This window comes from Chiloscyllium punctatum, chromosome 2 (assembly GCF_047496795.1).
Source record: "Chiloscyllium punctatum isolate Juve2018m chromosome 2, sChiPun1.3, whole genome shotgun sequence".
Lineage (NCBI taxonomy): Eukaryota > Metazoa > Chordata > Chondrichthyes > Orectolobiformes > Hemiscylliidae > Chiloscyllium > Chiloscyllium punctatum.
Window position 1 is genome coordinate 71,564,925 of NC_092740.1, and position 15,138 is coordinate 71,580,062.

The 15,138-nt window shown below is 39.2% G+C and overlaps 1 protein-coding gene across 5 annotated transcripts in view; it reads left to right on the top strand.

The window, feature by feature from the left end:
- apc (APC regulator of WNT signaling pathway) overlaps positions 1–15,138 on the top strand; it is a 191,408-nt gene that overhangs the window by 154,924 nt on the left and 21,346 nt on the right. For 4 of the 5 annotated variants that reach the window (XM_072583698.1, XM_072583726.1, XM_072583707.1 and 1 more), the window contains 3 exons: positions 801–908; positions 7,342–7,464; positions 14,117–14,495. In XM_072583698.1, the coding sequence (XP_072439799.1) occupies positions 801–908; positions 7,342–7,464; positions 14,117–14,495 (610 nt within the window). The remainder of the gene's footprint in view (positions 1–800; positions 909–7,341; positions 7,465–14,116; positions 14,496–15,138) is intronic. The other variant, XM_072583716.1, reaches the window with a different exon arrangement.

Below are 15,138 nucleotides of genomic sequence, written 5' to 3' on the forward strand. Positions count from 1 at the left end.
GAAACAACAAAGCATATTTTGAGATGGAGTCACTGTTGTCATTTTTGACATCTGTCTGAGAGGGCTCAGTTTAGTGCCATATTCAATAAACGGCACCTTCAACCCTGGAACACATTGAACACTTCACTGAAGTGTGAGCTAGATGCTGTACTCAGACCTTTGAAGTGGGGCTAATTAATAAGGTGAGAATATTACCACTGAGTCAATCATGGCTGTTGTACTAAATAGTGAATGCTTTTAATTATGACATTGAATGTTTTACATTTGAATTTGTAGCATTTGAAATTTTAGTCATAACTTGTGCTCCTAATAGACAATTGTTCTCAAAATAGACTTTTAAGAACATATCTTTTCATGGTCAGCTATCTAAAATGGGTGCCCTAAATAGAAGGAGTGTTTCTGTCCACCCTGAAGCTATTTTATTAATCTATTCTATTATGTAAGCAATTTAAAGAGTAGGAGCTTATTGGCCATAGGTTTTCAGGATGTTTGTCATGTGATCAAATGCTCTCAGAACAGCTTTGTATATTCTCATCCACTCCCAGAGGATTTTCTCACATCCTGTCATTTTAACAGCGCAGCCAGTCAGCTCTGTGATTTTTGTGATACATCATGAGCTCTCTGTGGACGTGCAGTGTTCTCATCAGGTCATGTCACTGATTGGGGTGGTGCTTGCTGCTGACTTCCAAGGATAAGTCAAAATGCAAGCACAGTTCCATTGTAGAACTGCAACAGGGAAGGTTTAAACATTCCCCAGACTTCAGTATTTTGAATTTAATGCCATGGCTATTCTTTAACAGAAATCATCACAAAGTAAACATGAACAAACAGCATCACATGATGCAGAACGACAGAGTGATTGTCAGGAAACAACAGAAGCCAGTATGGGTACTACAGGGAGTGGGCAGGTAAGGAGATTCAATTTTGCACCAATTACGAGGATTGTCAGTTAGATGGACATAATTTGGTAACAGGAATTTTACGTATCTTCTGTGTCTCTTTCCTCACCTTTTTCTTTTTCTTCTCTAAACCAACCCCCTAAAGTAAATTTTCTCTGAAATCTACATTATTTGTTTATATTTCAGAGTATTCACCATGAAAATAACAATATTGTCTAATATAGACCTAATTCCATATATTTAGATGTAATGAACAAATATTGCTCAGACAGAAGAGTGATGACTTGATGAACATTTATAGTGAAGTACAGTCATACTTGTGTCTAATATTTAATGTTAATCCTTAATCACTTTATATGGTCAGCTGAAATATTCCTGTCAAAGAACTATGTAGGATTGGCAAAGAAAAATTCATTTGCATTAGAAAATGATGTGAAATCCTGTAGAAATATGAACGAAGACCCTTGTATCATGTTGAATATGCTTTATATTCCAACTGAAATATTATGGCCTGGATTTTCTGTTGGCCTGATAATTGTTTCTGCAGCATAGATAGGAGTTACAAAGGGAGAATATATGGAATCCCCATATTGCAGACACTGAGAGGATTGTCTGGAAAATTGAAAATTTTGCTGGGCAATATGCTTATGTCTGGAACCCTCTTTAAAAATATCCATTTAAATGAGAGAATTTGGAGGATGTAAACTAATACTTGGAAGTTAGATGACTGCAAACCTAGTCTAACTCATGGGTCACTATTCAACTGACCTCACCTCAATTTGTCATAAAACCTCACAATTACACCTTCCCCAGGCTCCTTACAAACCTACAGTTGACATTGCCCCTCTATCCTAGGACCTGATACCCTACCCTAATCCAAAGGTTCCAGAACCCCCACTCTTTATCTTCATGACCTGAGAACTGCAACCTCCCAGTAACCACCAGAACCTGATATCTCCCGTTCTCTCTGACACTGGATCCAGTGACCAGCCCCAAGATCTGGGGGCATCTCCCTGTCACCATATTTGACATCCACCTTTATTCTTAGGTCCTGACAAAAAAAGGATTCTGGGTAGTCCAAGATGGAGGACTGGAAAAATATCTGGCTGTAACAACTCCTTTTTTGAGGTATTTTAGGTGTTGCAGGTGATTTCCTCGAATTCCAGGAGCAGCATTTAATGTTTTATATGCTGTTGTGTTGTTTTGGAACCTTGGAGAAAAAAAAAGTCAAAACAGTAGCAGTTTTAAATGGGAGAGGAACAGACAAAGGAAGCACATGGTGAGGTCAGTGGGGGGGGAGAGAGAAAAAGAAACCCAAGTTGCTAATTGACAGAGCAGTGAATCTGCACTGTTTCTGCCTTTGCTGTTTGAATTCATGTATCACTAGATGTCGGAGTGTGTCTGGGAAAATTAACAAACATTAAAATTCACAACTAATCTTGGAGGAACCTGTTTGGAGAGGTCACAGTATAGAAAGAGATGTGGATATTTTAAGCGTGGCCTTTACAGTAAATCTGCAGTAGTGAGTAGAGTGCATTCTTTCTTGATTATATGTTTTATTGAGATATGTCTCTTGATTAAACTTAAAATATAAGCCATAAATATTAATTTAACCCGGAGCAGTATTTTGTCAAGGAATAAGTCAGTGCTATTTTCTGGGTCTGTAGATTGAAAGAAGCACTCTACTAATGGTCAGATATGGGAGCTTAGGGAGAGTTTACGGGTTACTGAGGATTATAATTGCAATAAATGCCTTGTGAATCCTATTAAATCGAATGGATCAGTTGGAGAGACAGTTAGAGGCAATGAAGAATTTACAAGCTTAAGGGGATGTGATAGATGGCAGTTATAGGAAAGGGGAAAAGCCTCAGATACAGTTGCATAGATGGGTTAACTCCAAGAAAGGTAAGAGAGGTAGGCGGTTAGTGCAGGGGTCTAGTGTGGCTATCCCCATTTCAAACAGGTATGCTGTTTTGGAAAATGTAGGGGGTGATGGATTCTCAGGGGGACGTAGCACGAACAGCCGAATTTCTGGTTTTGAGACTGGCCCTAATGTAATGAGGAGTACGTCAGGTTCCAAGAGATCGATTGTGTTAGGGGACTCTCCAGTCTGAGGTACAGACAGACATTTCTGTGGCCAACAGTGAAAAATCAGAATGGTGTGTTGTTTCCCTGGTGCCAGGATCAAGGATGTATCAGAGAGGGTGCAGAAGGTTCTCAAGGGGAGAGGAGCCAGCTGGAGGTCATTGTACACATTGGAACACAGGAAGGGAAAAGGTTGAGATTCAGAAGGGAGATTACACAGTTAGGTAGGAATTTTAAAAAAAAGAGTTCCTCGAGACTAGTAATATCTGAATTACTCCTAGTGCTACGAACTAAAAAAAAGAGTTCCTCGAGACTAGTAATATCTGAATTACTCCTAGTGCTACTGAGGGTAGGAATAGGAGAATAGAGCAGATGAACGCATGGCTGAGAAGCTGGTGTATGGGAGAAGGATTCATATTTTTGGATCACTGGAAGCTCTTTTTGGGGTAGAACTGACCTGTACAAGAAGGTTGGTTTGCATCTAAATTGGAAGGGGGCTAATATACTTGTAGGGAGATTTGCTAGAGCTGCCCGGGAGGATTTAAACTAGTTGGGGGGGGGGGGGAGGGGAGTGAAGAAAGAGATCAATCTGAAACTAGTAGAGTTGAGAACAAAGGCAAGACAAACAGTCAGGGCAGGCAGAGACAAAGTAGAGAACAAGATAGGACTGATCAATTAAACCGCATTCATTTCAATGCAAGAGGCCTAACAGGTAAGGCAGATGAACTCAGGGCATGTTTAGGAACATGGGACTGGAATATCATAGCAATTACAGAAACGTGGCTCAGGGATGGACAGGACTGGCCGACTTAATGTTTCAGGATATAAATGCTACAGGAAGGATAGAAAGGGAAGCGAGAGAGGAGGGGGAGTGGTGTTTTTGATATGCGTTGGCATTACAGCTGTACTGAGGGAGGATATTCCCGGAAATGCATCCAGGGAAGTTATTTGTGTGGAACTGAGAAATAAGAAAGGGATGATCACCTTATTGGGTTTGTATTATAGACCTCCAAATAGTCAGAGGGAAATTGAGAATCAAATTTGTAAGGAGATCTCAGTTATCTGAAAGAATAATAGGGTGGTTATGATAGGGGATTCTAACTTTCCAAACATGGACTGGGACTGCCATAGTATTAAGGGTTTAGATGGAGAGGAATTTAAGTGTGTACAAGAAAATTTTCTGATTCAGTATGTGGATGTACCTACTACAGAAGGTGCAAAACTTGACCTACTCATGAGAAATAAGGCAGGGCAGGTGACTGAGGTGTCAGTGGGGGAGCACTTTGGGGCCAGCGACCCGAATTCTATTAGTTTTAAAATAATGATGGCAAATGATAGACCAGATCTAAAAGTTGAAGTTCCAAATTGGAGAAAGGCCAATTTTAACAGTATTAGGCAAGAACTTTCAGGCTGGGGGGGCAGGTGTTCACAGGTAAAGGGACAACTGGAAAATGGGAAGCCTGCAGAAGTGAGATAACAAAAGTCCAGAGACAGTATATTCCTGGTAGGGTGAAAGGAAAGGCTGGTAGATATAAGGAATGCTGGATGACTAGAGAAATTGAGGGTTTGGTTAAGAAAAAGAAGGAAGCATATGTCAGGTATAGACAGGATAGATCAAGTGAATCCTTAGAGTATAAAGGCAGTAGGAGTATACTTAAGAGGGAAATCAGGAGGACAAAAAGGGGACATGAGAAAGCTTTGGCAAATAGGATTAAAGAGAATCCAAAGGGTTTTTACAAATAGATTAAGGACAAATGTTAACTAGGGAGAGAATAGGGTCCCTCAAAGATCAGCAAGGCAGCCTTTGTGTGGAGCCACAGGAGATGGGAGAGATACTAAACGAGTATTTTACATCAGTATTTACTGTAGAAAAGGACATGGAAGATATAGAATGTAGGGAAATAGATGGTGACATCTTGAAAAATGTCCAAAATACAGAGGAGGAAGTGCTGGATGTCTTGAAACGGTTAAAGGTGGATAAATCCTCCAGGACCTGATCAGGTGTACCCTAGAACTCTGTGGGAAGCTAGGGAAGTATTTGCTGGGCCTCTTACTGAGATATTTATATTATAGATAGTCACAGGTCAGGTGCCGGAAGACTGGAGATTGGCTAGTGTGGTGCTACTGTTTAAGAAGGGTGGTAAGGACAAGCCAGGGAACTACAGACCAGTGAGCCTGATGTCGGCGGTGGGCAAATTGTTGGATGGAATCCTGAGGGACAGGATGTACATGTATTTGGAAAGGCAAGGACTGATTAGGGATAGTCACCATGGCTTTATGCATGGGAAATCATGTCTCAAATTTGATTCAGTTTTTTGAAAAAGTTATAAAGAGTATTGATGAGGGCAGAGTCGTAGATATGATCTGTGTGGACTTCAGTAAGGCATTCAACAAGGTTCCCCATGGGTGACTGATTAGCAAGGTTGGATCTCATGGAATACAGGAAGACATAGCCATTTGGATACAGAACTGGCTCAAAGGTAGAAGACAGAGGGTAGTGGTGAATGGTGGTTTTTCAGACTGGAGGCCTGTGACTAGTGGAGTGCCACAAGGATCAGTGCTGGGTGCACTACTTTTCGCCATTTATACAAATGATTTGGGTGTGAGCGTAAGAGGTAAAGTTCGTAAGTTTGCAGATGACACCAAAATTGGAGGTGTGGTGGACAGTTAAGAATGTTATCTCAGATTACAACGGGATTTTGATCAGATGGGCCAATGGACTGAAGTGGCAGATGGAGCTTAATTTAGATAAATGTGAGGTGCTGCATTTTGGGAAAGCAAATCCTAAGAGGACTTGTACACTTAAGGTCCTCGGGAGTGCCGCTGAACAAAGGAGTGCAGGTTCTTAGCTCGAAAATGGAGTTGCGGTAGGCAGGATAATGAAAGGGTTTGGTATGCTTTCCTTTATTGGTCAGAGTATTGAGTACAGGGGTTGGGAGGTCACGTTGCAGCTGTGCAGGACATTGATTCAGTCACTGTTGGAATATAGCGTGCATTCTGGTCTCCTTCCTATTGGAAAGATGTTGTGAAACTTGTAAGTCTTTTCTGAACCCTTTCAAGGATGTTGCCAGTCTTGGAAGATTTGAGCTATAGAGAGAGGTTGAATAGGCTAGGGCTGTTTTCCCTGGAGTATCAGGGGCTGACGGGTGATCTTATAAAAGTTTATAAAATCATGAGGGGCATGGATAGGATAAATAGACAAAGTCTTTTCCCTGGGTTGGGGGAGTCCAGAACTAGAGGGCATAGGTTTAGGTTGAGAGGGGAAAGATATAAAAGAGACCTAAGGAGTAACCTTTTCACACAGAGGGTGGTACGTGTATGGAATGAGCTGCCAGAGGAAGTGGTGGAGGCTATTACAACTGCAACATTTAAAAGGCAGAGAATGGGTATATGAAGAGGAAGGGTTTGGAGGGATATGGCGTGGGTACTGGCAGGTGGGTCCAGATTGGGTTGGGATATCTGGTCGGCATGGATGAGTTGGACCGGCGGGTCTGATTCCATGCTGTACATCTCTATGACTCTATCCCCCTCTGCCACTTTTGTTTATTGTGTGGTTTTACACTTGTATCCAAGAGTAGTAGTCAAATACAATGGCCGAGGAGAAGGCAAGGTCAAGAGCTGTCTTGCAACTTGGGCTTCTTTACAGCATTGTTAGTTGCCTGTTAAGCCCTAATATTGCAATACACGATCAGAGATATATCAAACTCTTAATTTTACTTTTACATTTATTGAAGCACTGTTCTCTCCATATACTTCTCTGTATTATCTCATCTCAACTCTGACCACATTATGCTATTTCTACCTAGCATCGAGCAGCTCCATGACACCATAGCAAGGTTGTCTTAGGGTCCTAAAGCTGTTACACAACAGGCTGCTTCAGTGTCTGAGATGTTGTAAATGGTGCTCAACATTGTGCAGTGATTTGCCATCATCTCTGCTTCTAAGATTATTATGGAGGAGATGTCATTGATGAAACAGCTGAAGCTGATTTGACCTAGGACACTATCCTGAATAACTCTTGCTGTGATGACTGACCTCCAGCAACCACAGCTATCTTCCTTGGTGCTCACTCCTACACCAAGTCCCATTGCGTAGTGAAAATTAATCCCAATTTGTCACTTTCAAAAAATGATGCTAATATTCCTACAAAGGAAGGAATTATGTAACATTAGAATATTTGTCTCAATTATTTATTTTTATAATTTCAGTAAATAAAATAGCGCCAAATTGTGGTGACTCATACAATACACATCTCTCTGCATTTTCATAAATACAAGTGATAATAAATTGCTATTCTATTTATTTCAAAGCATTTCAGGAACAATACTTAATGCTTCAAATTCTGTCTGTGTTTTAGGATTCAGGATCAAAGGTTGAACAAGATGCTGCTAATGTGATGAGCTGTAGTAATCCCTACTCAGTTCCCAGAAGATTGACAAGCCACCTGGGTACCAAGGTAACCGAAGATTCCAGACTACAGGTCGCTACATTGCATTTTTCTAATATATCCATTTTAACAATGCTTTGGCTGTTTTAGCAGTATAGCTTTTCTTTCATTAACACATGCATGTTGTATTCTGTACTGTGTTCTTTGACAACATTTACCAAATGATACTTTGTAATGTTAATTGGCAATCATTACAGCTGTACTCTACATTGGAAAGGAAGAACTGAAATTCATAATTAGGATTATATTTGATTGAACTTAGTGTTCTAACAGAATTCTAGCAGAAACTTAAGTAATTAAATCACTTGTTGAATATATTCAAATAACTTCCATATTGTAACCAGAAAATCAAAACGACAGTGTTCTGCACAAAAGGTTAAAAATGACTTGAAATCTCAAACTGAAATTTGGGTATTTGTCTGAATGTTATTCATTCGGCAATATTTTGTCATTTTGCTTCTAATTCCAACTGCAGAAGTAGCAAAGCTTGCTTTTCTATAATGGGCTTGCTGGCTTTAAATGCTTGAATTTGTTTCTTTAAATGTTGTATATGGTGTAATTGTAAATTTAATCAAGAAGTCAGTATAGTACCAGTCAATAGGACTACAGAACTGAACTGCCAACATTTAGATATATATGGTTAAGTATTAAAAAATATTTGGAGTAATAATATTGTGCAGATAATGCTTATCTTTACATATTGCTTTTCAAATATTTGGAATTTGGGAAGGCAGTGGCATAGTGAAAATGTCACTGGACTAGTAATCCAGAAAACCAGTTTAATGCTCTGGAGAAATGCGACATTGCAGGTGGTGCAATTTGAATTTAATTTAAAATGTCTGGATCGAGAAGCTAGCTGATTAGTGGACATGTAACCACTGTCGTTTGTTGTAAAAACCTGTCTTGTTCACTAATGATTTTAAAGGAATGAAATCTGCTGCACTTAACCTAGCCTGACTTCAGACTCTGAGCAATTAGGGACGGGCAATAAATGCTGGTCTAGTTAGCAGTGGCCACTTCCAATTAATGTATTTTTTTTTAAAGTTACTACATAAGTGAATAAAGGCTCCCGGTAGCATTTTGGCTTCCTAATTAGAAATGTTGAGAATATTGAATACTCTTGAGACTTTCCTTCTCAATCAGTAAAAGCATAGATTAGAATACTATGTTCTATTGTTTCAAATAGAACAATAGTGAAACTTTTTGAACTCAACCTTTTTTAACTCACTGTCTAAATGGGGCATTTTGGTGCTTTGACTCAAATTCTCAAATAAAGTCGTAGTCCTAGAGATGTACGGTCCAACCCGACCATGCCGACCAGATATCCCAACCCAATCTAGTCCCACCTGCCAGCACCCGGCCCATATCCCTCCAAACCCTTCCTATTCATATACCCATCCAGATGCCTTTTAAATGTTGCAATTGTACCAGCCTCCACCATTTCCTCTGGCAGCTCATTCCACCCTCTGCATGAAAAAGTTGCCCCTTTGGTCTCTTTTATATCTTTCCCCTCTAGGGGAGGCTGCAGGAAGGAGATACTATTCCTCATAATTCTGATAATGTTAAAGTTGCAGCTAATCACTAAATGAGGAATAGAGTTTGCAGCAGAAGCATTTTATTCTAATGTGAGAGACTATATGAAGGTTGTACCATTTGTGACTCATTAAGGAATTTCATGGTAATTAATAGCAGGACTAGACAGGGTAAACACAGGCAGTTTGTTCCCAATGACCAGGGAGTCCAGACCGGGGCCACTGTTTAAAAACACAGAGTATGCCATTTAGGACTGTGATGAGGAGAAATTTCTTCACACAGATGGTGAAGCCTGTGAATTCTCTGCCACAGGGATGAGGCCAAAACATTTGAAAGTTTCAAGATGATAGATATCTTGGGACTAAAAGGATCAAAGGGTATGTAGGAGAAAACAGGAACATAATAGTTAGGTAAATAATCAATATTGAATGGCAGACCCAGTTAAAAGGATGAATGGTCTAATCCTGCTCCTATTTTCTATGATTAGATTAAATTAGGTTCCCTACAGTGTGGAAACAGGCCCTTCAGCCCAACAATTCTACACCAACCCTCCAAAGAGTAACCCACCCAGACCTACTTCCCTCTGACTAATGCGCACAACATTACGGGCAATTTAGCATGGTCAATCCACCTGACCTGCACATCTTTGGCCTGTGGGAGGAAACTGGAGCAGACACTGGGAGAATGTGCAAACTCCGCACAGACAGTCGCCGGAGGCTGGAATCGAATCTGGAACCCTAGTGCTGTGAGGCTAACCACTGAGCCACTGTGCTGTTTGAGACCATGTAAATTGAAAAAAAAATGCATGCATTGCAGTAAAGATTAGCATGAGGCCAAAACATTGGGAAACTGCCATAAACAAGTTTAAGGATGGCTTTTCTTTTCAAACAAAAAGGGAGAAAGTGCAACATGAGTAAAACCTAGAAAAATATGTGCATCCACAGCAAAAAGCTCTGAGTATATATACAAAGGAAATGAGTAACTGTTGGTCTCTTAGAAGCTAAGACTGGAAGATCAATAATGGGAAGCATTGAAATGGCAGCAGCTTTGACAAGCATTTTATACCTGACCTCACAGTGTAAGATACAAAAAGCACACCAGGAACAAAGGGCAAAAAAGAGGTACTTCAAATAATGACCAGGAGAACAGTGTTTGGGATACTAATAGCTTTAAAGGCTGTTGAGTCATTTGGATCTGCTAGTCTGCATCCCATGATGTTGAAGGAAGTATCTGCAAAGACACTGGATGCATTGGCTTTAATCTTCCAAACAGCAATAAATTCTGGAAAGGTCTCAGTTGGCTGGAAAACCACAAATGTACCAAATCCATTCAAAAATGGGTGAGACAAAAAGTGGAGAACTATAGGTATATTAACACCTGTCATTGGAAAATGCTAGAATTCATCATTAAGAATTCAGTGGACATTTGTAAAATTATATTTCAATAATGCAGATTTGCATGGTTTAGTGAAGTGAAGATAGCGTTTTACTATCTGAGTTCTTCAAGGATGTAACAGCTAGGTGAATAAAGACCAGTCAGTAGGGTGTGATGTATTTGGAGTTTCAAAATGCTCTTAATACAGCGCCTCATAAAAGGTTACCAAGATGCATAGGTAGTATATTAATGAGGATAGAGGATTGGTAACTACAAGAAACAGTCGAGATAAATTGGGTATTTTTGAGATATCAAACTGTATTGTAGCAAAATTTCCAGGCAACTCAAAGATAGGCAGGAAAGCAAAATTTGAAGAAGATACAAAAGAGATAATTTGTAGGCAAAATTTTGGCAGATGGAGTAATATGTGGGAAAATTAGGTTTTACACTTTTCCAGGAAGAATAGAAAAGCAGAATATTACTGAAATGGACTGTGGAATGCTGCAGTAAAGAAATCTGGATGTACGTGAATCACAAAAGGTCAGGATGTAGTAAGTAATTAGGAAGGCAACAGGGAATGGAGTGTAAAAATAGCAAAGTCTTGCAAATGCCGCGCAGGGCATTGGTGGGGCCAGACCTAGAGTACAGTTTTAGACTTTAGGAAGAATATTCTTGCATTGGATGTAGTTCATACAAGTTCACTAAGGTGATTTCCAGGATAAAGGTATTGTCTTTTGAGGTGTGGTTTGATTGTATCCCTTCACGTTAGAAGAAGCTAGGAAAAAGAATAATAGAAGCACCATTTTTATACATATGTAACAATTTATTCAAAAATGTAATAGTACTAACGGTCTGGCAACAGCTAACATTGTTCCTATATTATTTTTAAATCAAGAAAGAACAAGTTCAAAACCTATAAATATTTGACCTTTAAGGAAGATAGTAAAAGAAATATAGTGGAATCTTGCCATTAAGTCCTAATGGAAAAGCAACTCGCAACCAAAAATAGAATTCTCGTTTAGAATTTCAGAAGGGGGTGCCATATTTGATCAAACTTACCACACTTCTGAAGAAATGGCAAAAAGTATAGACGAGTGCTTTAACATGCTTGGACTTTCAAAAGGTCTTCAAAACGGTGCTACGTGGTAGAGATATAACTAATTTCAGAATGCGTAGATTCAGAGCATATCGTATTAGCACATTATATCGATAACAAACTGGCTGTAAAGATGTTAAGGGTAGCTATCCAAATGCCAAGTCATGTTCCACAGGGATCTGTACTGAGACAACTGTTGATTATATATTCCTAGTTTGTTTTGGGAATCAGAAATACAATTTTAGACTTTGTAGATGATACCAAATTGCTAAGTATAATAAATACTGAGGAAGAATCCAACAAAATACAAACTTATAGTAATTAACAAATGAGTTTCAAAATAGATAAACATGATCAGTGTAAAGAATTGGGAAGCTTCAAAGTGCATGGATAATAATCTGAATTTATATAGGAGCAAAAATATTATAGAGATCCACATTGTTCAAATTAGTTGTACATAATCATAGAATAAATCTAGCACAGGAGGGAGCCCATCCTTTTTCCCTCTGGCCCAAAAAGATGATGAGTCAATTTAAAAATCAAAATCATGGGATTAATTTCTGAAAGGATATATTAGATGTGTAAAGCTCCTGTGGTATTGTGGTAGTGTCTCTACCTCCTAGATTAGAAGGTTTAGTTTAAATGCCACCTGCTCTGAGAGAGATCTTAACACATCTAAACGGGATGATTTAAAAATAATTAGACTTAAAGAGAAGGCACATTAAATTAAATTTAGTTCCGCTATATTTGGAATGCTTTACATGGTTCAGTTTTTCATTTAGAAGCATTGAAGAAGATCCAAAAAATTACTAAAATGCTAGAAGAAATAAAAGAATGACATTCCAGGTAGAATTGTGTAGGGTGCGGGTCTTCTGTATATAAAAGAGACAGCTGCTGGGGACGGCTTTAAGATAATGAAAGGGTTGATGCAATTGAAAATGAAGTATAAATGCAGCAAAAATATTTGCACTTGTGGGGAGTCCAAAGTAGAGACCATAATGTCTAACATGGTAAGTAAAATGTCTAGTAGGGATTCAGGATGAACCTCTGTCCAAAGAATGTGGAATACATTGCTATATTATTAAGGCAAGTAGCAAAGATTTATTGAAGAAGAAACTACAAAATGAGAAACTGATAGAAGGACATGTTGATAGGTTTAGTTCAAAGAAGGTGGACATGATGATGGGTTTAATTTACGGAAGGTGGAAAATTACTAATAGAGCTTAAATGCCAGAAGGAACCAATTTAATCATTTCTATACAGTGTAGTTTTAATCCACATGTTCAAGTGTGTTCATATCTCCCTCTGAAGTAGGTTGGATTTGAACCCAGCCTTTCTGGCCCAGATATAGGGACACAACCACAGCACCATAAGAGCCTTCCTCTATGCTGCGTAGATACTTTCAGTCAGCTTGTTCAGGCACACATCTTGATCAGATGGGACTTGAACCCATACCTCCTGGCCCAGAGTTAGGGATGCTACTCCTGCACCACAAGAGTCCTTAAAGCGATGGCAACAGGAGTTAAACCTACAATCATCGCAAAACACACCAAAGTTAGACACCTTATCCATTGGATCACATAATTATTTAAGCCAAGTTTTGTGAACTAGTAAACTTCTATGGAAGTAGATATTTTTAATCAACCTGTTCAGACACACTGTGACTCACCAAGGGAGGTAGGACTTGAACCCTGACTTTGTGGCCAAAAGGTAGGAATACTACCAGTGTGCCAGAAGAGTCCTACAACCCCCTTCTAGATGCTTTCTAATCAATCTGTTCAGATATTATCACACCTCTGGAGCAGGTGAGGCTTGAACTCAGACCTCCTGGACCAGTTAGGGATACTACCACTGTACCACAACGGCCCTTAAATCCTTATTTATTTATTAATAATTTTAAAATCAACTTGTTTAGAGATGGTATTGTGTACTTCTGAAGCGGGTGGGATTTGAACCTGGATCTCCTGGCTCAGAGACAGGAATGCTACAAATACACCAGAAGAATGCTAAGACCATCTTCTAGATGCTGACTAATCAACGTTCTCAGACATGGTACTCCACATCTCTGGAGTCAGTAAGACTTCAACTGGGGTCTACTGGCGTAGAAATAGGGATGCTGTCACTGCGCCATAAGAGCTCCAAGTTCCCTTTCTGTGCATTGTGAATTTGCCCATCCAATGTGCTATAGGCTGGAACATTGATAAGTCTGTAGTATACAATATTTATTACATCTCAATATAAAATATCGAGTGCAGGGCTCTTCTGGTGCAGTGGTAGTGTCCATACCTCCAAGTCTTGGATTGGGTTCAAGTCTTGCCTGCTCCAGAGATGTGTGATAACATCTCTGAATAGGTTAATTATAAATTACTTAAAATACTTAGTAAAGGCATTGGTGAATTTTATTTGAAATGGATTTGGATCTTCTGATATTGTCCAATTATGATATCATTTCTAATAATGGAGTGCAAATAATGGGATATATTTAGTTTATTGTCGAGACACCGTTGAATTGGTAAGAATTTTCTCATTCCACATCTGCTAAGGTAAAAATGGCTCCTGTCACAAAGGTCTTTAAACAGAGTATAATTTTTGTCAAGTTTTCTGTAATTTGACTTCACGTCATTAATTATTGATCCTATGATATGAACAGAACTTAACCTTTTTGATTCACTTGGGCTGTAGGTGGAAATGGTATATTCGCTGCTGTCAATGCTTGGTACACACGACAAGGATGATATGTCTCGAACTTTGCTAGCAATGTCTAGTTCTCAGGACAGCTGTATAGCTATGCGTCAGTCTGGGTGTCTTCCGCTGCTGATACAGCTTTTGCACGGCAATGATAAAGACTCTGTGCTGCTTGGCAATTCACGTGGCAGTAAGGAGGCCCGTGCGCGGGCTAGTGCTGCACTACACAATATCATCCATTCACAGCCAGATGACAAGAGAGGAAGACGGGAGACCCGTGTTCTTCACTTACTAGAACAAATCCGTGCTTACTGTGAGACGTGCTGGGAATGGCAGGAAGCACATGAGCGAGGCGTGGATCAGGATAAAAATCCAAGTATGACATTTTCTTTACAGTGTAATGTGTTTTTTTGTGCATCTTTTTATTAAAAGAAGTAGATTTTAATAAGAAAAATAATGTAGATAAGTTCTGGTTTTAAATTCTTTGAATTTAACATAGTTGTATACACATATATATGGCAATTACTTTTAAGTGTTTATTCAGTTGAATTTATAATTCAGTCTAAAATTGTTTTCTCAGTCTCAGCCTGAAGAATTTCACTTTTTTAAATAATCGATCATCCTTTCAGTCTGTTCTGCTTGGGATACAGCTGTTGGCATGAGGGAAATCATTATACAGAAAGTATGTTTGTTTTCCCATATAGTTATAGATATTGTTCTAGTATTTGACAGATTTAAACAGAAGTATTCTCAGTGGGGAAGTGAAACTCTCTAAAGAAAGCATATTATTGGCATTGCTCAGTATGTCATCCGCACCAAAACAGATGATTCCCCTTTAAATGCAGTGTCAGCAAACACAACCTTTACACCTTCATGTTGTGAAGCCAGCCATTAAAATGATCCCTGGCAGCCAGCTTTGGCTACTCCTGGTGGCTATTTACATCTTAGCAGTGTATTATGTCAATATACTGGATTGTAATCCACTCATGGTTAGCAATAAGTTAGGGATTTGTGACGTG